At 36.7% G+C, this 25,047-nt stretch overlaps 1 protein-coding gene across 2 annotated transcripts in view; it reads right to left on the reverse strand.

The window, feature by feature from the left end:
- Positions 1-12,857, reverse strand: part of LOC131845151 (microtubule-associated protein futsch) — a 93,879-nt gene extending 81,022 nt beyond the window's left edge. For both annotated transcript variants that reach the window (XM_059194186.1, XM_059194187.1), the window contains exons 1-5: positions 12,804-12,857; positions 10,369-10,489; positions 8,210-8,335; positions 1,302-8,101; positions 98-1,211 (exon numbers count right to left, since the gene is read on the reverse strand). In XM_059194186.1, the coding sequence (XP_059050169.1) occupies positions 98-1,211; positions 1,302-8,101; positions 8,210-8,335; positions 10,369-10,489; positions 12,804-12,857 (8,215 nt within the window). The remainder of the gene's footprint in view (positions 1-97; positions 1,212-1,301; positions 8,102-8,209; positions 8,336-10,368; positions 10,490-12,803) is intronic.
- Positions 12,858-25,047: the final 12,190 nt, after the last annotated feature.

Here is a 25,047-nt window from a genome sequence, read left to right on the forward strand (position 1 = left end):
GTTGATAAATGAATACGTGTATTTTATATGTAGTTTGCAGCTGAGTAAATATGATCACCTATGACTCAAGTGTTTTACTTTAGTGGTAATAACCTACCTTGGTAATTAGAGGCTCCGTTTCTCAACGCTTTGATCCCGAATAGTGGTTTCCCATTGGCATCTAGTGGTCCTGGACCGTAGCTCGATGTGATGACATCTGTGGGCTTCGAGATGACTTTGGAAGGACTCGGTGCTCGGTACTTCGGCTTTTCAGGTTCCAGTTTCTTTGTGCTGTACGTTCGCGTTTCAGTGACCTTCTTTAAATTCCTATTTGTTACCCACGAAGGTTTGTCCTCGTGAGTTGTTGATTGAATTTTCTTTCCCAAATCTGATAATTGTTTTACTGATGACTCTTTCTTTTTTATGTCTGACCTCTGTCTCTTTAGAATAGGACTCAAAGAGCGACGAGGTTCTTTCTCAACTTGTATTTCGATTATTCGTTCCGGACTAGATTTTTTCTCTGGCGAAGTAGCCCGCTTCCCATTGACATGTACAATTTCTATAGAATCTTTGGAACTTGTTCTTTCAGTTATATTGCGAGATACTGTCGTAGTCGTCTCTTTAGTTGCTTTTGATTGAGTCAAATGTTCTTCATGTTTTATCGTTTTATGGTCACGGATTTCAGTGGATTTTTTCGTATTAACATCTGTAATCTTTATTTTATCAGAGTCTTTTAAGCCAACTTTCTTCATGTAAGCTGACGCGTATTCATTAAAGCGATTTTGCTTGGATTTAGGTGTAGCCGCTTTACTTGGAGATAGTGGTCTAGTTTTCTTTTCTGGACTTGGATGACGCACAGGACTTTTTGCCTTAGAAATGGATTTATTTGCAATTTTTTCCGGGCTTGAGGGTCGTGAACGTTTCTCATAGTTTTCTTTAACTTGCTCTTTAGAATAGTCATTTACAACCCTGAGATGAGATTCCTTAGATTGTTTATGATTTTCTGTAACTGTTTCTATTTTTGTGTGGCGATCAGGCGATAGTGTTTTATGGAGTATATATTTTGGTTTATCATGCGTTGTCGTTTGACGTTCAGGAGATTTGTTTTTTGGGGTACTTATAGTTGTCCGCTTAGTTGTATTCATGTTCGTATCAATTTCATGTTTTTTCCTTGCTACTCGAATTTGTGCTCTAATGCGTCGCCGCTGCTCGTAACCCACGACCTTTTCCAACTGAAAATTCGAACAGAGTCAGTAAAATAACAAGTAAATTAAGAAAATAAACAGTATATTGATAAGAACTAAAATTGTATTTTTACTGACCATTTGTTCAAGGAGGTCCAAATCAAAAATATCTTCAATGCATGGCTGATGGTGGTCAACACTGCGACGTCGTTCACTACTTGCACTAGATCGTTCCACACTAGTACGCCTAAGCTCGACCCCAAACTTCCCACTACCACGTCGACTACTAACTTCAGATTCCTCAGTTATTTTAACTTCTTCCTTATACTGACTAGTTTTAGTGGGTCTTAGATAACCAGGCACTTTATCTTGCAATTTCTCATTTTTGTCGTTTTCGGATTGTACATGTTTTTGAGATTCAACTCCATCCGTGACTGGATATTTTGAAAATACTGTTTTAGTTGATTGAATTGTTTGTCTAATTGGAGATTTGTTTCTTGGTACTTCAGGCGATTGGGCTAAGCGTCCGTGATCTTTATTTGAAAATTGTGGTGATGGTGCAGTGATAGTCTGCTTTTTTGGCTCCGGCTGTAAATGTGGTACGCCATCTATTTCACTATCAATGTCAGTGATATTAGGAGAGTCGTCCAAAGAAGGATGAAGAACTACTGTCGAATCAGTTTTTGGAGATTTTTTCATTACACCAATGTCAGTCAATTTTGTTGTTGTATTTTTAATATCGGCATTTTTTTGATTTGTTGATGCTATGTTTTCAAATAAAGCCTTTGCTTGTTTTACAGCTACATTGCTGCGAGTTGTTATTTTAACAGGAGGCGTTCCTTCAGTCGGTTTTAGGTGACTGCTAATATGATCTTTTGATTTTGCTTGAGAAGACATAGTTTCTTTTGTAAATGAGCCTAATTTATTTATATGCTGATCCTGTTTTCTAATAACTTCATTAGCCCTATCGATATCTTCAGTAACAATAACATTACTTGACTCAGATGCTTCATCAGTAATTTTTTTCATGATTTTATCATGTTTTTCTTTTATTTTTATCTCTTTTTCGTCAACTTCAATTGCTTCATTTAAAAATTGCTCAGCAGTTTTCACAAATTTGTTTACTTTATCAGACACACTAAGTAAACAATCATCACGTTTTAAGGATTCGTCAACGTCACTTATATCTGGACGTTCGATTTTTAGTGCTGGTTTAATTTTGGAGGTTTTAGAATTTTCAGCTGTTTCTATAAACAAATGAGCTTTATCATTGACACTAAGTTTGGTGTAATCATCCTGGTAAATTGTATTTGTGTCATATTCGTCAACGATCCTACGCGTTGGACTTCTATTATCTTGTATACCTCGTGGACCTTTAGCAAATTTATTGACTTTTTCGGAAACAGAAAGTAAACATTCATCAGAGCCAACTTTTTCAGATGTATAATCTGAATGGACTCTGCATTCCGTTTCTTTGAATTGCATAGTTGACTGTTTAGGCTTAGTTATATTTTCGATTTTGTTTGTGAATTTAGAAACTTTATCATTAACGCTTAAAAGACATTCGTCAGTTTCTATAGTGTTATCAGCATTTAACCTCTTAACGAAGAGTTCATCGTCTTCAGATATTTCGACAATATCATCTACAATAGATTCCGTTTCATGAATTACGTGGTGAGTTCTTTTACGAAAATCATCATCTGGTTCACTTACTTCATCAGGAAATCTCGGTGTTCCAATGTCTTCACTGAAACCGACCGGAGTGGGACAAATCCTGTCTGGAGAATTTTCTCTAGATGATTTAGCTTGTTGAACATCAATAATAAAGTCATCATCATCCATAGGTGTATTCAACGCTGTAGCAGATTTAGGTTTATTTGGTAATTTTGTATGAGCTTCCTTAGTCGACAATTTTTGAGTTTTATTAACATTTGAATTTATTTGTTTCGTTTTGGTGGTTGATATATCATTTACTTGTATTTCTGGTTTAGATTTTATTCTTTGTGGTGAAGGCTTCTTATATTTTAAGGCAACATCACTTGAACTTCTTGTTACTACATTATTAATATCTGCCTTAGGACTAGTATTTTCCTTATTTCCTTTGGTTACAGGTGTACGTTTGATATCAGGTTCAACAGATTTATTAGTTGGCAAATGAACAACTTTATTTGTTGTTGTTTTACAGGTAGCTTTTGTGAAGCTATTTTGCTTTATAATTTTTTTATTATCAGTACTAGATGTTTTCTCTATTTTTGTTGGTGATAATGATCCAGGTTTTCGAGCCAACTGAGAAGGAGTAGTCTCCTTTGGTTTGATGCCACTTATTTTAGATAATTGTGGCGATTGAGGTCTTTCAACGCTAACTGATTTTTTGGGCGATATGCTTCTAGATTTCGTCGGAGAATCGGAAGACTTGCCTACTTTAGCTGGAGATGCTATGTTTGTAGCTTTCTTTACTGGAGATATATTTCTTGAAGGTTTATTGGATAATCTTTGTTCTTTCGGTTTATCGTTGTTTACAGTCGATTTTACTGTTACAGTCAAATCACTACTAATTTTCTCTTTATTAATGTCTTCAGTATTTGTCTTCTGAGTGGACATTATGTCTAAATCTTGTAAACTAGTAGTCGTTTTAGTTGGACTGTTTTCTCGACTCGGTGATCTTTCATTGCGTTTTGGTGACAATTTTCTAAGAGATTGTTGGACTCTGTTCAATATTTCTTGTTCTCTCTCCGATGTTATGAAACTTGTATTATTTTCATTATTATTAATATAATTTGTTTTGTTCGGAGAAGGAGTCCGAGAATGTTTAGGTTCTTGAGATTGCTTGGTAGATATATTATGAGCAGTGTCTTGTGTAGATGAATGTTTCTTTATAGTAATTTTATTTGAAATATTTTCTTCTTCTAGTGCCAGATGTGTGGTGTCATATTTGTCAGTCTTAGATATAATTGTAGATTTAGGATGAACAGGAGCAGAATCTTCTATTAAATGAGCACTCTCAGGAATTATATTTGTAGTCAGTGGCTGATCACGATCCGACCTAGATGTAGGTTTTATTTCATTGTGTTTTAAAGTTTTCGAAGGAGAACCTGATCGAGGACGCTCTGGAGAACGCTCTGGTCTTGATGAAAGTTCATTCTTAGGATTGCTTTCTACTTGCTTTTTCTCGATATTAATATTATTAGTAGTATGTTCAATATTGTGTTTTGATGATGAATTTTTATTTACTGTTGTAATATTTTCATAAAAATCCTCAGAAGTTGATTTATCATCTTGTGTAGTCGTAGTACGAGTACGAATAATGTCATCGTGAACCTTAGTAGGGGAATTCTCCCTTGAGGGAATTTTAGATTTCTTTCCCGGTATAATATCATTATGACGAGTCTTCAGAATATTTTCTTGTTCCTGAGTTATGAAATTCTTCGTTTTGATATTAGTATCCTCTTCAACATCTCTATAGGGAGATTGCTGTTTTGGACTACCGCAAGGTGACATGCTGGGTGTATTCTTGTTAGATACTGGTGTTTGTATCGTCTCTTTTACGATAGTCGTGGTTGATGTTGTTTGATCATCAAGCATGCCAAGAATCTTTCTACATCGTTCATCATAAGTTTCTCGCCTTTTCAATGGAGGTTTTGACTTTGCTGGTGACTCAGAGTCAGGCTTTCCTGGATGTTCTTTTTTAACAGTTTTGTGTTCAGGTAAGTTCTGTGCTTCAACTGTTGGAGATATCTGGAAACTGGATGGTGGCTTCTCTATTGGAGATATTAAATTATCATTTGTTACAGGCTTTTTTAGTGAACTTTTTCTAGGAAGCGTATCTCTAGATGAAGAATGCTTGTCTTGCGTTGGAGATCTACATGGTATTTTAGATGGTGATGGAGAACGTTTATTATTTATGTGTAGACTTTCTGGTCTTTTTGATATAGTACTCTCGTCAATATTATCTGCTTTAGAGCAGAATTCTTTGTCATCTATATCGGTTACAACAGTATCGATTTGGGGACTGCTAAAGTAAACAAATCCACTAACTGATGTTGTAGGTGAACTTTGGCCAGTGGAAGGTTCTTGTTCAGAGGGTTTAGGCTTTCTAGTAGGACTAGTGGATGGTGTGACCAACTGTCTTGCATGACTTTTATTAGTCCTAGTACTTTCTTCTCTGATTTTTTCTGTGGATATAAAATCATTTGTCTGATTGTATTGGCTGTCTTTATTCACAGATTTAACTGGAGAAATACTTCCTCTTGGTGATTTTTTAGGAGAAACAGGAGAATCATATACTTTAGTAGGTGAATTTGATTTATTCCGACGTGTTAAAGAATCATATTTTGTATTGTTAGTTGTTATACTTTCTGTATCTTGATAGTCTTGAGAATGACGTTGTTTTTTATCGTACGTTCCAAATTTGGATGGAGACATTTCTTTAGGAAAATCATTTACTGGCGTTGGCGCACCACTATTCTTTGTTACTTCATGTTTTGTTATAGTGGAGTTCTCATTATAATTTGTAGAAACACTAGTTATAGACGAAGTTTTTTCGGTATTCTCAACATGGTCTAAATGTTGTTTGAACGAAACTGAACCTTTAGAAGGAGATGGCGATCTAGATTGTTTCCGAAGTGTTGAGCGAGGAGGTGAATCAGGATGACAGAAGTCAGTTACATCTTGAGGTAATTTCTTGGATGGAGACGGACTTTTTTGATGAACACCAGGGTATTTCGGAGTTGAGAAAGTGTCTTTCATTACATCTCTCGTATCACTTTTCGTATAATCATATACTTTCGTTTCTTCATCGACAAACTTATAATGATCATCTTTAATTTTACTGATCATTCTTATTCCGGTAGATTTGCGATCAGGACTCTGAGAGGTGAGTTTTCTTTCAGGACTTGGGCTTGGTTTTGAAGGCTGAGATCTGGTTGGAGATTTCTCTATATGTTTTTCACCTGCGGGAGGTTTTTGTGTTCTTGGTGATGAACTCTCCTTGGGATATTCAGTTTGATTTTTGTCAGGACTCAAACTTGGTCGCACAGAACTTTCATGTTGTTTTAAAGGTCGTTTTGGTGACGTTGCCCTGGAATAATTTTCAATTGGTGTTTTATTTTTAGAATCATTGTGTGGTTTATCTTTCAGAGATGGTTGATGGCTAGATTTTTTATCAGGGCTTTGACTAGATCTTAATGGGATTTCATCTCTAGTTAAGGTCCTTGTAGGAGAGCTTGCCTTTGGAGAATTATCATTTGGCTTTCTTTCTGGGCTGGTATAAGTACTTTTTTTCGTTGTGATATTACTTCTTGTATTACTAGCCAGTTTTCTCTCAGGACTTGCGCTATATCTATATATAACTTCCTGTTCTGAAGAAGGACTCACTTTAGATACTTCCTTAACAGGACTAGTTCTATATGTATGTTTTCGATCAGGACTCTCACTTGGTCTGCTACTACGGGGATATTTATCGGGACTAACACTTGGCCTTTGACGGCCATTATCATGAAGTTTTTGATTAGGACTTGAAGATAAATTACTTTCTAGTGGACGTTCTTCAGGGCTAGAATATCTAGTCGTCTTAGCATCAGTAACATGGTAAGTAGAGTGAGTACTAGAATATTTATCAGACGTATTACGTGTCGGTGAATATCGATCAAATTTGTTTGGACTTCCACCACGACTGGAAGGTTTTCTATAATTTTTATCAGGACTTACGCTACTTCTTAAAGAAGAAGTGCTTGATTGAAAGTTGCGACCACCGGGTGATGAAGCTCTAGTTGATGGACGAGTGGAAGTAGGGGTGTCAGCTCGAAGAGTACTAGCCCAAGCTTGATGAGTTGGACTCCAGTCATTACTCACTTTATTTTTTTGCGTGAATTCAGCCTGGTACGTTGTTTGGTACTCATCGCTTTTTTTCTGAGTTGTTTCTTCAACTCGCCTTTCTGTGGATATGTCACGAACTTTTTCTTCCACATCTTTATTAATATATTGGATATTTTGTTTGTTCTGTGATGTAACAGGTACAGGGGATGTACGCTCACGATTTTTAGGTTCATGGTGTTCATGGTGCTCAGTATGCGTTGCAGTTGATTTTGTAACATTATGACTATGTACTTTGTCATTACGTAAAATATCAGTTTGATGATTATTTTTGAAATCATAATCATCAACCTGTTTTTGGGAATCGACGATATCGGCAACACGACTGTCAAAGTTGTCATTAATAATTTTAGACGTAGATTCCTTGTAATCGGTGTTTTGTTGCGATGAAGTGGAGTAAGTAGATCTGTTTTCACTCCTAGTTTGCTGTGAGCGTTGTTCTGAACGAGTACTCTGTACTGCCGGTCCTCTAAATTCGCGGCGAGTGCTTGTCACTCTAGTACCATCTGGTAAGCATCTTGTTTCTACCACAATTTTCGTATTCTCATCAGGATATTCTACTTTCCTCGATTCTAATTCCCCAGTTACACGATCACTTTTTCTTAAACTGTGCTCATAATCGTCATTCTGTGTAACTTGTTTTGTAGTAGTCAAGTTTTCGTTACGGTTAGTGTCGTATGAAGTTTGTCGAAATTGGTCATAGTCATCATTAGTCAAATATGGCACTGATTCTTGTTTTGTGGACGACGTTTGTTGATATTTGGACGTGGCAGTAGAGGAGCTCGTCACCGACGAGATCTGAGTGCCATCATCTGTCTGCCGCACGACGTGCTCGCGTGCAGCCGTATTTGACGAACTTTCGTTCCTCTTTAGGCTGGTGTTATCATCGTGGTACTCAGTAACGGCATGCTTATGTTGGTCGACGGCAGCGAACTGTCCTTTCCCGCCTTCCACGTCGTACTTTCCCTCGATATTGGCGTTAACAGATTTAACGTGAGTGTGTCCATCGTCAGTGGTCTTCTGCTCAGATTCTACGTTCCATCCGGCATTAGAGAGCGCCTTGAGATCTGTAAAAGGAAATATCCCATGAAATAGAAGGTATTGGTTCATTTGCGAGTGTTACCGGTTAATAAGCGTTAGTTCTGTTAGGATTATATGGACGTAGTGTTGGGCACCTTGGCCGTGGTACGTGAACTCCTTGGGCGGGGAGCCCGCGTCGCGCACCTCCTTACTCTTCATGGACTGGAAGGTCTGGTCCGCGAAGGATTTCACATGCCCCTGCGGTGCCGTGAACTCACAACCTGCCAAATTCGTGCACAACTACTCTAGTACATTCTCTAGCAGATAATTATTGTCTCATTTTAATAACTAAGAAGACAAACAAAGGCCGGTGGCAACCAAATATATTTAATATTATAAACGTGGAAGGTTCGTGTGTATTGATGGATGTTTGTTACTCTTTCACGCACAAACTACTGAACGGATTTTGATGAAACTTTACAGTAATGTAGCTTATACATCAGAATTACATATAGGCTATAAAATTCACGCGGGTCAAACCGCGGGGACAGCTATTATTTAATAAATTTACCTTAAAGTATATATATTATTTACAGATTGGCCTCCTTCTTGTTTAAACATTGATTTAGTTCCGATAATACTATCAAGTGATGGCCACTAAAATAACTAATAATGTACTGGCAATATTAAACACAAAAACGTTTGCAATTTTGATGTAATATTATTAACAATACACAAATAAAATCATTCACAATCAGTAAAATCTGGAAGGTTTTGCTCGAGATTTTACAACCGCCTTTTGTACCTTCATTTCTATAAATGTTATTCGTTGCATTTCATTTTAGATGCAATAAAGTGTAATAAATGAATAAATAAAAATTATAAACCTACTATTGAATGACATCTCATATTAAGTCTAAAATTAGACGAATAATAATATCAAATATATCGAGAGATTACACAGCATGGGGTTTTTCAAAAAGGGTATATCAACGTTTTTTAAGGGTCGGCAACGTACACGAGACACCCCTGGTGTTTCAGGCGTCTATAGGTTACAGTAACCGTTTACCATCAGATGGGCCGTATGCTTGTTTGCCACCTATGTGGTATAAAAACAAAGCAGTGCACGCCCTCTTGAAAATCATAGTAGTTAATTCCTATTGAGTTGGCCACGATTGCAAATTGACTTGACCTTATACTCATCCTATTATCCTCGCTTGGTGCAAGCAAACGTCGCAGGCGGGTCCATTGGATATTCATCCATTATCAGAACTATACATTATATTAGCGATGCCCTCAGACTAAAGTCGTATCCGTCAGGCAGGAGTTGGCCTTCAGCCGCTCCATAAGTCCTTCCGCAGTTTGTAGTGCCATCTGCACTCGATCCCTATCCAGGTTTACCAACTTACTTAGAATAAATAAAGTATATTCAGGTGTGTGAAGAATATTAAATAGTATTTTAGAAAAATGAACTTTGTTTAAAACTTTTTTATTTATTTATTGTTTTAAATACATAGTTTTAGGGTTACCAAAACTCAACTTACTAATTTACAATCCTTCTTAAAAACTTCATACGCCTCACCACAAATATAATTGAAATGAAAATAAATGAGATGCTCAGTTTTTTACTAAATTAATAGATGGTCTATTTCTATCAACCCGCCACTTAGCATTCATTACTGAAAAAACTATTTCAGTAAATGTTGAGATTTTATTGCTGAAAACAGTATTTATTCTTTATTGCACTCTTAAAAATTGTACAATTGGGCGAGCTTAATGTCATATGGCAACATTAGGTAAGAACAGAAAGCGGTTGATGGTCAGTGGTGGGAAAGGACTAACGTATAAAGGTATTTAAAAATACTTGCAAATATATATACATAAATATAATACATACAATATATAATAATAATATATACATATATATTGTATACCTTATTTTTGTTCAACAGTAAAAAGTATAATTTACTGAAAAACAGTATAATATTGGCAACCTTACTCCTATCATCCGGTGAAGCTGTAAAGGCCAGCTGCGGCCAACAGCGTTTTTTTTTATAGATGATAATGATATAATGCACCCGCCTGCGCTAACGGTTTACGCTGGCGGGGCACCAGTGGAGGATAAGATGAGCATGAGGTCAGGTCAGTTAGCACATCGTGACAAATTCAACAAGAATTTATCACGATGGTTTCCAGGGGGAGCCGCGTGGAGGTCAACCTGATATACATTGCTAGCAATGAGATCAGTCCACATTACTAACAATGTCCTTTCACCGCCAAAAGCATTAGAGTAGTCCTAAAAAAGATAGTTCACCTTTATTATCGGAGCGAGCTTGTGGCTCCGGTGAGTAAAGATTGCGCAGGCGCTCCTCCCGTAGCTTGTACATGTGTGCACGGATTTCTTTCTTGCGTGAAAAGTCTTCCGTCTGTTGCCACTGCAATTTTATTAAAAAAACTGTAATTAATTGTATTATATCCTTGGACAATTAATATATCAATATAGCGCCATCTAGTCCCACTCTATGCAGATCTTGTGTATGTGTTATCGACAACTAATATAAATATATAGATACTTTTTACATCATTTAATACATCTATATATATAATAGCTGTCCCGGGAAACGTTGTTTTGTCATATAAATTAATAACGCTATAAAAAAATAGGGGTTGATGATAGAAGGGTGAAAATTTAGGATTGTATGTATTTTTGTATGTTGTATCATAAAAAAAAAACTAAAAATTTTGTCAAAAAATATAAAAATAAAATTTAGGTGTGGACTACCACTAACATTTAGGGGGATGAAAAATAGATGTTGGCCGATTCTCAGACCAACTCAATAGGCTCACAAAATTTCATGAGAATCGGTCAAGCCGTTTCGGAGGAGTATGGGAACGAAAACTGTGACACGAGAATTTTATATATAAGATGATATAACTCAAAGGTGCCTGACATAGTGATCTATCAACACACAGCCCAAACCACTGGACGGATCGGGCTGAAATTTGGCATGCAGGTAGATGTTATGACGTAGGCAACCGCTAGGAAAGGATTTTGATTAATTCTACCCCCAAGGGGATAAAATGGGGGATGAAAGTTTGTATGAAACTTTGTCAATTTTAAACCGATCGGACTGAGACTTTGCATGCATAAAGCTACTATGACGTAGGCATTCCCTAAGAAAAGATTTTGATAAATTTCACCCCTAAGGGGATAAATTAACGCGAGCGAAACCGCGGACAAAAGCTAGTACATGATATACATAAATAACACCCAGACCTATACAAACTACGTATACTCATGAATACAAATGTTTCTACCATGCCAGGATCGAACCCGCGACCATCGGAAGTAAAGCGGAGTAAATTCAGCTAGTACATGATATACATAGATAATACCCAGACCGGTTACACTCATGAATACAAATGTTTCTACCATGCCAGGATCGAACCCGCGACCATCGGAAGTAAAGCGGAGTAAATTCAGTGCTAAATTAGACCATTGTAACACGATAATGGGTTCCCTCAGTAATAGCATCATGCATTTGATATGTAAGAGAATAATGTTAATATAGTACAATTCCCTGGGTGATTTCTATGTATATTATGTATGTATTGAAATATATAAATATATCTAAATATTTATATCAGTTGTCTAATAGTACCTATAACACAATCTCTGCTTACCGTGGGACTAGATGGCATTGTGTTAATTGGTCAGGTTTATTTATTTATTAATTACTTGGTAGGTATGATCACCAAGAGTAAAACAAGCTACTAGTAAAGTAAGTAATGCATATATGTAGGTAATAGTTGACAATGTCTCTATTAACACCATCTTGGATAATAGTCGTGAAGGTATATATGGATTTCTTATTTTCTTAAATAAACCATTAGAAAAGGTGTAAATCTGAACATTATTGCTAACTAACTTTAATCAGGCGTTATCAGACCCTTCTTATAATATAACTTACTAGCTTCTCGCCCCGGCTTCTCCCATGTAATATATATATATATATAAACCTTCCTCTAGTATCACTCTATCTATTAAAAAAAATCGCTTCAAAATCCGTTACGTAGTTTTAAAGACTTAAGCATACATAGGGACAGACAGCTGTCGCTGTGTGTCCGTCCCTATGTACGGACGGACACTCAGCGACAGCGACTTTGTTTTACATTTATGTAGTGATGATGATTATTTATATATTACAAACACATGTATCGTATCATGACGTAAAGAAAATGACAGAAGATCGTGATAAGTGGCAATAACTTTACCGGCATGTAAAGCTTTATAAATTATTAATGAACTGCTTGTGGGAACTGATCTGTTCGAGTTACAAACAGTGAATGAATTATTTTCTCCTCACAAAAATGCAATAGCACATGCTGATGGTCATACATAATCTCTAATTGAATTTAAAATAAATCTAACACTTGTAATCATGTACAATCTCATTGGAAAAGAATACGAGATGAGTTTCTTGTCAGTTCTTCTCATCTCGAAATCACTCCGAACTGACGGTAATTTGACATATCAGTAAATATAAATACGAAGTTTACACATTACATTCAAATATTACATTAAATGTAATACATTTGAATGTCTATTAATAAAATAGAATGAATTAATAAAATTGGAACTAACACTAAAGCACACTAAAGTGGTACTGTACCACTTACTGTATTTTAGCATACTTTAGTGCAGTGTAGTGTAGTGTAGTATAGTGTAATTTAGTGTAGTGTACTCACCATACGCCGTAACACGTCCTCGTCGTGTATTAACGACACGTCCCCCTCGGACATACTGCGAACAAACAAACAAAATATATTTTACTTGAATACTATTTTAAACTTACACTAGTACATACTTTTACTATTTTAAATGTTATTTTTAGAGGTATCGAACCCGCGACCGTCGGAAGTGAGATACGGTGTGTACTAAACCACTGAGACCGAGATAATATAATATTAGTGGGATTACGTGATAAATTGAATCATGTATAATAGACAACAGTTACCACTTGCCATAAGGCTGGCCGGTAGCATTTCAATAATATAATAAAAAAAACTGGTGATATTCACTATTAATTAAATTAAATCTTTATTTCAAGTAAGAATAGTCATTTTTTCTTTTTATCTACCACTCATTCACAATGCAGACTTATCACAAGCAGAAAGAGAAAAAATGTTGTTTTAATTAATTCATTAACCGAGATGTTCATATGATTTTTAATATAGATTCATTAGGAGGAGGCATGCGACAATCTCGATGGTCTAGCGGTCTAGCACACCGCTTTACGTCCGATGGTCGCGGGTTCGATTCCTCGCACGGACAAACATTTGTATTCATGAGTATGATTCTTTGTATCGGTCTGGGTGTTTTCAATGTATATTATGTATTTGTATCAGTTATCTAGTACCCATAACACAAGCTTTAGCTAGCTTAACTTGGGTCTAGATGGCGCTGTGTGAATTGTCCTGAGATTATTATTATTATTATTAATAAACCGCTAAACTAAAGAATCCATCTTTATGCTATCAGATGATACATATATATAGAATATAGTATGACATATAAATAAACAGGGACCTGTCCAAGGTTGCATATTGCGGGAGCAATTAAAATATTGATACGATGAATTACATGTATGAGTCACGTCTATATATTACCAAAACGAGGCCAACCGATTGATTGTTTGCAGTCGCATATTGTACTATATGTTCATACATACCTTGTGAGAAAGCAATATATTGGTTTAATTTGGCCGTACAAAAATTTTTTTTTAATGTTTAATAATGATTTGGTGCACCCGCCTGCGCTAACGGTTTACGCTGGCGGGGCACCAGTGGAGGGTGATAAGATGAACATGAGGTCATGTCAGTTAGCACATCGTGACAAAGTCACCAAGATTTCCTATATTGTTATCCGCCTAGATTTATGTATGTATGTGTATTATTATTATTATTTTATTATATTTATTATATATGAAGGTGTCCACAGAAAACCAGCGTCGTGACACCCCGTCACGACATATGCTGAGCGGAGACCTATTTGGTACTGTAAAATTAATATAAAATTAAAATTTAAAAATTATTTTCAGTGTACCAAATAAACAATTTTCTTTCTTTCTTTTCAAGAACTTATCACGATGATTTCCAGGGGGAACCGCGTGTAGGTCAACCTGACATGGTACATTGCTAGCAATGAGGTCATCACTCCCCATAACTAACAACCCCCCCCCCTTTTTTTTAATCATTATTATTATTACACATGTTAGTTGAAAAACCGAAAAATAAAAATATATCGCTGAAATTTACGTAGCGCCGACTAATCTCAAGTTGCTAGAGAGAGTACTAGACAACTTATATAAATAAAAACATAAATATTTTTTATTTATACATAGAAAACACCCAGACCGATACAAGCAATCATACTCATGAATACAAATGTTTGTCCGTGCGAGGAATTCAACCCGTGACCATCAAATGTAAGGCGATGTATTAAACCGTTAGACTATTGGGGCTGTCATAATGTTTTACTTTTAAATTGTGTCTTACAGCATTATCGTACATTTAGTACGTTTAATTAGGTAAAGATGTGATGTTTCAGTAATTTTAAAGATAAAATATTTTAATTATGTATACTTGATGTTAATTACTCCACGTATTTGGCGATGTCACTTAAAGTAGTTGTGGAGAACTCGTTCGCAGTGAGTACGAGCGTAATATGTGATAATATACGTTTGAAGGTGTGTTAACCGTAAAAGGGATTCGTTGAGTAAACCGAGTATATACCGGATTTACCATGTCGGGTCCTCTAGGCAATACATTAAATAGAGCCCTAAGACTGTATCAGGGCCGGATTTGCCGTATCGGGTCCCCTAGGCAATGCTATTGCATTACATAGAGCCCTAAGACTGTATCAGGGCCGGATTTGCCGTATCGGGTCCCCTAGGCAATGCTATTGCATTACATAGAGCCCTAAAACTGTATCAGGGCCGGATTTGCCGTGTAGGGTCTCCTAGGTAATGCTATTGCATTACATAGAGCCCTAAGACTGTATCAGGGCCGGATTTGCCGTATCGGGTCCCCTAGGCAATGCTATTGCATTACATAGAGCCCTAAGACTGTATCAGGGCCGGATTTGCCGTATCGGGTCCCCTAGGCAATGCTATTGCATTACATAGAGCCCTAAGACTGTATCAGGGCCGGATTTACCATGTCGGGTCCCCTAGGCAATGCTATTGCATTACATAGAGCCCTAAGACTGTATCAGGGCCGGATTTACCATGTCGGGTCCCCTAGACAATGCTATTGTATTACATAGAGCCCTAAGACTGTATCAGGGCCGGATTTACCATGTCGGGTCCCCTAGGCAATGCTATTGCATTACATAGAGCCCTAAGACTGTATCAGGGCCGGATTTACCATGTCGGGTCCCCTAGACAATGCTATTGTATTACATAGAGCCCTAAGACTGTATCAGGGCCGGATTTGCCGTATCGGGTCCCCTAGGCAATGCTATTGCATTACATAGGGCCCTAAGACTGTAACAGGGCCGGATTTACCATGTCGGGTCCCCGAGGTAATGCAATACTCTAATACCTTGTTCGGCCCCTGGTGCATCATGGAGGATGATAAGACGATAAGACTGTATCGTGACAAATTCACCAAAAGATTATCACGATGGTTTCCAGGAGGAACCGCGTGAAAGTCAACCTGACATGGAACGTTCTAGCAATGGGGTCCTTACATAACGGTTTAGCACCAGTGGAGGATGATAAGATGAGCATGTATCAGGGCTGACGATTTACCAAGAATTGTACGATGGTTTCCAGAATGGACCGCGTGGTCTGTGACGAAAAAAGCTATTGTCATAGAAAATTAAAAAAATCACTTTATGAAACAATAGCGACCTATCTCGACTTCGCACGGATGCAGGAAAAATCATTGAATTTCTCTCATATTGTATACCGTAACATGGATGTTTTGTACATATAAACCTTCCTCTTGTATCACTCTATCTATTGCTGAAAACAGCATTAAAATTTGTTGCATAATTTAAAAGATATAAGTGAATACAGCTCCATCTAGTCCCAAGATAAAGACTGTATCAGGGCCTGATATAAATAATTTTATTTTGCAAATACATACATAATATATATAGTAAACACACACTATTACAAACAATCATAGGCATATTTGTAATATGAATCAAATTACACTAGAGTCCACTAAGACATAGATATTAATTAATTTTTGTCTGTGCAAGGAATCAAACCTGCGACTATCATAAGAACGGCGGTGTCCACCGCTAGACCACTGAGACCGTCAAATGTAAGCGTGTACTGTTAGGTGGATTGTCAGTTTGTTTGTTTATCCAATTATATTGAAACGGGGTGGTATCAGGGCTGTAGCGTTATATTGTCGTATACGCGACTTCGTCCCGTGAAAGGCAATAGTTAATTAGAGAATTTTTCTACAATAAAAGTAGCCTAAGTTATTCCTTATTAAATCAGTTACCTGCCAAAGAATGACCCTTCAAAATCGGTCCAGCCATTTCAGAGATTAGCCGGAACAAACAGACAGACAGACCAAAAATAGTAAAAAATGTTATTTTGCTGTATGTAACTATTGAAATAACCGTTTTTTACTACATGCAAAAAACGGTTATTTCAATATTACAAACAGACACTCCTATTTTATTTATATATAGATGTGATGAGGTCGCCACATAATATATTGTTTATTGTAATGTAGGTAGTGAGTATACAGGTGTAATAACTACACTATTTATTGTACATTAGTAAGTTTATTTGGTAGTCCGCTACATGACTTGTAACGCGTATATTCGACGCGCAGTCGTAACGTGGACTGACTTTATAGCCCAAGAGCCCACGAGGCCAGACATGCTATTGCATTCCCCAAACATGAAATAGATAAGGAACCAAGCAATTTAGGAAACTCAGTTTCTTCAATCTCTCAATAATATATATGTAACACTACGAACAATATATGAAAAATGTATAATACTAAAATGTACACCCGTGCGCTATATAACGCGTTATCGGGGCGATGGATGTAGGCACAATATATTAAAAAGTAATTGAAGAATGTATAAAAAAAAACCGGAACCTTAACATTACATAGTATAAAACAAAGTCGTTGTCGCTGTCTGTCCCTATGTATGCTTAAATCTTTAAAACTACGCAACGGATTTTGAAGCGGTTTTTTTAATAGATAGACTGATTCAAGAGGAAGGTTTATATGTATAATACATGTACACCCGTGCGAAGCCGGGCCGAGTAGCTAGTATTTCTATAATTTTCTTCAATGAACATTGTAATAATTTAACCGATTAATTGACTTCTTGTAAACTAGGAACACTAGACATACCTATTTCTAGTTTCTTCAATTGAAGTGCATGCACGCACGTTTCTATATTGATAAGTTTTATTGGCCTGCCTGGCCAATACAGTCTGTTATCAGCCAATACAAACATTATATTCACATTATTTATCACGTCATTGCTAATGGTTTTTCTGTTAAGTAGTTTCCTTGACAGCTGGTATCGCTGCCCGTCAAAATTTTACTACTTGAGTTTAATTCTCTCTCTAGTTTATTTATTTATTAAAACTTTAATGCACAAATACATAAATAAAGGTACACATGGCGGACTTAACACCTTGAGGCATTTTCTCCCAGTCAAACATTGGGCAAACAGAGATCCATGTTGGCGGTGCATTAAGAAAATGAAATTCAAATCTAAAAAAAATAAAATAATAAGAAGATCACTTTAATATGATTAAATATAAATACATATGCGAATATACATATAAACTATAATACATAATATGAATAAATAATTATACATATATAAATATAACTACATACACGTACGTACCTACATACATACATACATACAAATACACATACAATTATAAATTTATACAAATCAACAAGGAAATTCAGATACATAGAGGTGGTTGGATGGAGGAATAATACTACAAGGATAACAGGATCCTAATGCAGGAGGAGCAGGAGTTTAATGACCGTAATGCTACGTTTATATTCAGCCGCTTCCCCTGCCACTCGCGCTGCCGTAAATATTGCCGGGCGACAACTGAGCGAGAGGGCCGAATGTAAAAACACGCTGCCACTCGCGCACGAAAAACAGACAATCGAGGGAGCGCCGGGCAGCGCGAGTGGCAGCGCCAATGGCATTGGAAGTGTTTCCACTCGTGTTTACACTCTCGCGATGCTCACTTCCCTGCCCACTCGGGCTGAGTGTAAATTAGGCATAAGAGTATACAAAGCGGCAGTTCATGACGTACGGCTTTGAATGCTGGGCTAAAAAAAGCACCAAGATCATCAACTCAATGTCGCCTCCAATCGATCCCCTGTCCAATTCAAACGGGGACCGATCTTACGACGGCCTGAGCCGAGGTTCGAACCCCTAGCAGTGCCCTCAGACTAAAGTACCGTCAGGCGGCAGTTGGCTTTCAGCCGCTCCATAAGTCCTTCCTTGGTTTGGAGTGCCATCTGCACTCGTCTATCGTCCGGTGAAGCTGTAAAGGCCAGCTGCGGACAACAGCATTAGAGTAGTCCAAAAAACCGAAAACAACTCAATGTCGCAGAAATGAGAATGCTAAGATGGGCTGGTGGTGTAACAATACTGGGCCACATCAAAAACATCCAAGTTCGAGGTTGTTTTAAGGTGACAGGAGAAGATTTTGGAGAGCCGCCTAAGGTGGTATGGACATGTCATGCGGCGACCATCAGACCACATGACAAGAACAGTGCTTGACATAAGTATCCAGCACAGAAAACGCGGCAGACCCCGTATCACATGGATGTCCATTATTGATAGGAATATAAAAAGCGCCAAAGTAACATCCCAGACGATCCAGGACAGAACGTCCTGCGAAGACTGACCAGACGGGCCGACCCCAAATAAATGGGACCAAGGTGAGGCAAAAGAAGAAAGATTTTTTTTATACTACGTAGGTGGCAAACAAGCATAATGAGAATGCTAAGATGGGCTGGTAGTGTAACAATTCTTCTTATAATATCACTTGGTAGATTTATTTTAGTTACAATTATCGACCACAAATAGGTTTGGACCTTCTCTGGTGATACATGTATTACACATTATAAACCTTCCAATACATAAAGATAATTGAATCACTCTATCTATTAAAAGAAACCGCTTCAAAATCCGTTCCGTAGTTTTAAAGATTTAAGCCTACATAGGGACGGACAGACAGCGACAGCGACTTTGTTTTATACTATGTAATGATGATTTCATGTGCATACGATGGCAGGGTGGTAATGAAAGCTGAGTATGAAGTCAGATTACTTAGCATTTCGTGCTATATCAACCCCCAGGACTTTATTACAAATTGCAAGGACTCTACGACAGCGGTCAAATGTGGCCATGTTGTTTTACTTTATGTTTTCAACACTAAGCTTTACAATTAGAAATTTACAAAAAATCAACTATACAATTTATAATACAGGTCTAGGAGCCTGAAATAAATAAATAAAATAAAATATATAACCTCATTTTAAAGCCTAACCCACCAGATGGACGACAGGTGTTACTGCTCAGACTGACGCAATACTTACAACTCCATATGCTCATGATATGTGATTGTCATAAAAACTGAACAAGTAAACCATATATGGAAAAATCTTAACCACTTGAAACCAGGACAAGGGCGGCGGGATGCTGTACTACGCCCAATATGGGACTGACCTTACTTACACTATCTGTGGTAATAAACAGATTGTGTAGCTACCGTCGCAACTGGAGAACCATCCATCAGGTGCCTGAGAAACCGCTGAAGGTTAGTTTCTATTTATTTAGCACAAAAAACTGATTACCAATAGTACAAAAATTAGTTTAGCGTGTAATTACAATAGAATAGAATAATATCTTCTTTTAATCCAGATTCATAATTTGTGTTTTGATCCAATATATATTTACATTTTATAAATTCTCTGGTATTGAAACTAAATATGGCTATAATTTGAATATAACAGAACAACAATTATCTTCGCACACATGAACAATAAAAAAAAACTGAAGAAATGCAAAATGATAATTACATATACTTCCTTATAAGGTCAAACCTTCCGGTGATTTAGGTAAATATGGCTGCATCTCACGTCAGCATCGCTCGGAAAGTGCAAAACAACACCGGTCCACCCCTTACGACTGTGTCAAATATGGTGAAACACCTCCGCCCACGTAGCTCCATACTTGGCGTTATGTCTATTCCATTTGCCTGATACAGACGTGTCGGTGACTCATTAAGTCATTACTTGTGCTCGGTAAACAACTCATAACACTAGATAGAATTAGAATTTATCTGTAGATATTAATAGGAATGTAATATACTAGCTTTTGCCCACAGATTCGCTCGCGTTAATGTATCCTCTTAGCAGTGGAATTCATAAAAATCCTTTCTTAGGGAATGCCTACGTCATAGTAGCTTTATGCATGCAAAGTCTCAGGCCGATCGGTTTGAAATTGACAAAGTTTCATACAAACATTCATCCCCTATTTTATCCCCTTGGGGGTAGAATTAATCAAAATCGTTTCTTATCGGATGCCCACGGTATACCATCTACCTGCATGCCAAATTTCAGCCCGATCCGTCCAGTGGTTTGGGCTGTGCGTTAATAGATCTCTATGTCAGTCACCTTTGAGTTATATATATTTAGATTGAGATAAACTCGATTTTCAGCACATTTTAATATTTTCTATTCCCCACCACGCTTGACGGGCGAGAAAGGTTATATTTTCTACTAGCTGTGCCAGCGACGTCGTCCGCGTGGAATTTAACTTTATTTTTCTACAATAAAAGTAGCCTAAGTTACTCCTTATTACCTGCCAATAAAAGTCCCATCAAAATCGGTTCAGCCATTTCAGAGATTAGCCTGAACAAACAGACAGACAGACAGACAGACAAAAATTGTACAAAATGTTATTTTGTATATACCGCATATATATTCATATCCATGTAGTAAAAAACGGTTATTTCAATATTACAATCAGATACACCAATTTTATAAATATGTATAGATGTAGCAATGCCAGCAAGCTTACGGCCCGCCTGATGGTAAGTGGTTCACCTTACAATCGACGGTTGTTGTTTTTTTTTAATATCTGCGTGCACCCGTCTGCGCTGACGCTGGCGAAGCCCCAGTAGCTCATGTAATAAGGAGTAACTTAGGCTACTTTAATTTAAGAAAACTCTTTTATTTTAGAATAATAAAGTTAAATTCCATGCGGACGAACTCGCAAGTACAGCTAGTTACGTAATAATAACTAAAGTAAACTTAATCTTATATATATAATTCTCGTGTCACAGTTTTCGTTCCCATACTCCTCCGAAACGGCTCGACCGATTCTCATGAAATTTTGTGAGCGTATTGAGTAGGTCTGAGAATCGGCAAAACATCTATTTTTCATCCCCCTAAATGTTTAGGGTGCAGATAGTAAAAAAACATTTTGTACGTATTCTCTGGTAATATGTATGACAGCAAAACTACTAACTATTGCGTAATCTGCAGAAGATTTAGTGCGTGCGTGTCACTAATGACTTGTATTGGTCACACTTGTCACAATGTGACGTGACAAATGATTTTGGCATGAGACAGTCAATTGTGACACTATGCGCCACACCTGACACTTAACGATTTGTAATAGGAACTTCTAAACATGCTAATGGATTGGTTTTGTTGTATATTAACTAAACGCAGTCCCCGACTTTGTCTACATTTCTATTTTATTTCTATCTGTTTAATTATGTACCGTCGTGGCAGATTCATATCTGTCTAAAGTGATTATTTTTAACTAGCTACTCGCCCGGCTTCGTACGGGTGTCCATCTTCTATATATATATATATATATATATATATAACTCAAAGGTGACTGACATAGTGATCTATCAACGCACAGCGCAAACCACTGGACGGATCGGGCTGAAATTTGGCATACAGGTAGATGTTATGACGTAGGCATCCGCTAAGAAAGGATTTTGATTAATTGTACCCCCAAGGGGATAAAATAGGGGATGAAAGTTTGTATGAAACTTTGTCAATTTTAAACCGATCGGGCTGAGACTTTGCATGCATAAATCTACTATAACATAGGCATCCCTTAAGAAAGGATTTTGATAAATTCCATCCCTAAGGGGATAAATTAACGCGAGCGAAGCCGCGAGCAAAAGCTAGTATATTACATGTATAAACCTTCCTCTCGAATCACTCTATATATTAAAAAAATCCATCATAATCCGTTGAGTAGTTTTAAAGATTTGAGCATACAAATGGACAGACAGACAGGCATTTTTACCAGAAGGAGCTTCTGATACAAAATGCAATAGCATATGCTGGTGGTCATACATGCTCCTTGATAGAATTTAAAAAAATCGGTTTTTGTAATTATGTACAAGCTCATTTCAAAAGAATACCTTCATATATATAATAAATATAATAAAATAATAATACACATACACTTGTCTATTTTAGCTATTTCCATAGCATTATGTCGTATGGTATTTTGTTATGGGGCAAAGCAGCAGATATAGATACAATATGTATTTTACAAAAGAGGGTCATTCGCTCCATTTATAGTATGGGTTCCAGGGAGTCTTTACGATAGTGTTTTAAGGAATCAAATATCCTCACCGTTGCTTCTCAATATATTTATTAAAATATCATGTATGCCAGGAAGAATATAGACAGTTACAAAACAGTTAGTGATTGCACTAATAAAAGCTTACGTAACAATAACAAACTGATTTTACCTAAATGTCGTTTGGCTGAAGTTAGTAATTCGTTTTATGGCAATTGCGTAAGGTTTTACAATAAAATACCAGAGTCTGTTATAAATCTGCCTGAAAAAAGATTTAAATGTCAAATAAATCATATAAATCAATTCGTTAACGATAATAATGTTTTTTATAGTAAAACTTTAAATCCATAGCACTGACAATATTATCTCATTACACTAATAATGAGTGCGGAGCGATTTCTATGTTGATTATCGCATGCCTCTTACTTGTTATACTGTAATTATTATATAAAAAAAAACATGTATTCAAAAGAGCAACATACAAGTTTCTTGCTCATTCTTGTGATGAATCTGCATTCCGAATGAGTGGTAGAATCAAAATATGACTATTCAAAAGTGCTTCTAATGAGTTTATTTGAATAATGATTATTTCTATTTCTATTTATATTACATAGATCTAGGCGGATATCAAAAAAAAAAAATTCTGAACCGTGTACAACAATATCCTGTGACACCTCAAATATTTTGAAAGATTCCGCGGTTCATATAAGTATCGTAAGGTCGTTGATCTCTGAGTCAGTGTGACGTCACAGTCAAGTCATTGTCTACATGTATCACCTTTACTCCACGAGAAATGTTTGTATGGATTTGTATTTAAATTGACACTGAACCAATAGTTGTACCACAGATAATATAATATTACATAGTTGTACTTAAGAGTACTAGTAACTAGTAACTTCCTCCGGTGTTACACGACTGCAATTACTATAGTAATAATAATAATATAATATTAATAATTTTTATTTGTCTCAAATATAATAAAAACCAATACAAATAAATAATGTTTATCTATACATCTATACATATAAATAAAATTGGACTGTCCGTTTGAAATATTGAAATAACCGTTTTTTACTACATGCATATGAATATAAATACGGTACATATACCGAAATAACATTTTTTTACAATTGTTGTCTGTCTGTCTGTTTGTTCCGGCTAATCTCTGAAATGGCTGGACCGATTTTGACGGGACTTTTATTGGCAGGTAGCTGATGTAATAATTAGTAACTTAGGTTACTTTTATTTTAGAAAAATAAAGTAATGTTGTAAAATTCCACGCGGACGAAGTCGCGTGAATAGCTAGTATTGTATATGTTTATGGGAAAATTAACGGCACTGTGGTTATAATATATTATAGTTGTTTTTATGGGATGATAAGACAGTAACGGAACGATCACCTCCGAAGGTTAACTTAACTGTAGACAAATGTTACGTAATAAAAATATTTTATAATATACTAGCTGTACACGCGACTTCGTCCGTGGAATTCAACAAAAAAGCTAATTAGAGAAATTTTCTAAAATAAAAGTAGAATAGAATAGAAAATGATTTATTCAAATAAACTTTTGAATAGTCAACAATTTTTTTTAAATCTACCGCTTATTCCGAAAGCTGTCGCATCACAAGCAAGAAACTTGTGTGTTGCTCTTTTAAACAATCCTTGTAAGTTCACATTTACAAGTAGAAACGTGTGAATACAAACTACCAACCGGCACTAATTTATTTAGGCTCAAATATAAAAACACAATAAGATTAAATCAGTCATAGTGATAAGAGCAGACCAGTCCCTACAAGCAGCACTCGTTCACGAGTATGACGGATGAGCCAGCCATCACTGCACTCGACCATATTTTAGGGAGCCCAAAGACCCGGCCCACCACGCCGCCACATATCTGGACATTTTAGTGATCATGGCTACTCATTCCACTCGACCACGTCACAGCTACTTAAAATTACTATATGGTATAATGGTATGGTATAAGTAGCTTAAGATCCTCCTTTGTTTGCACTCAAAGTGGATCGCCCATTTACAGTCTACTGTCCCACTTTCGGCAGGCTGTCGGGCGTTATCAGTATGACGTCACAGCAGCTGTGATAATGGACTTGCGGGTGGTCCTTTATGGTGCGAGCCCTAAAGCACATACCACAACCTCCGACATCTTGCTTTGTGACCTGTATTTGGTTTAAAGAATAAGATTATAGTGAAACTAGCTTTTGGCCGCGGTTTCACTCGTGTTAATTTATCTCCTTAGGGGTGGAATTTATCAAAATCCTTTCTTAGGGGATGCCTACGTCATAGTAGCTTTATGCATGCAAAGTCTCAGCCCGATCGGTTTTAAATTG

The sequence above is a fragment of the Achroia grisella genome, unplaced genomic scaffold, assembly GCF_030625045.1.
Source record: "Achroia grisella isolate CSIRO2021 unplaced genomic scaffold, CSIRO_AGI_Agris_v1 utg454, whole genome shotgun sequence".
Taxonomy (NCBI): domain Eukaryota; kingdom Metazoa; phylum Arthropoda; class Insecta; order Lepidoptera; family Pyralidae; genus Achroia; species Achroia grisella.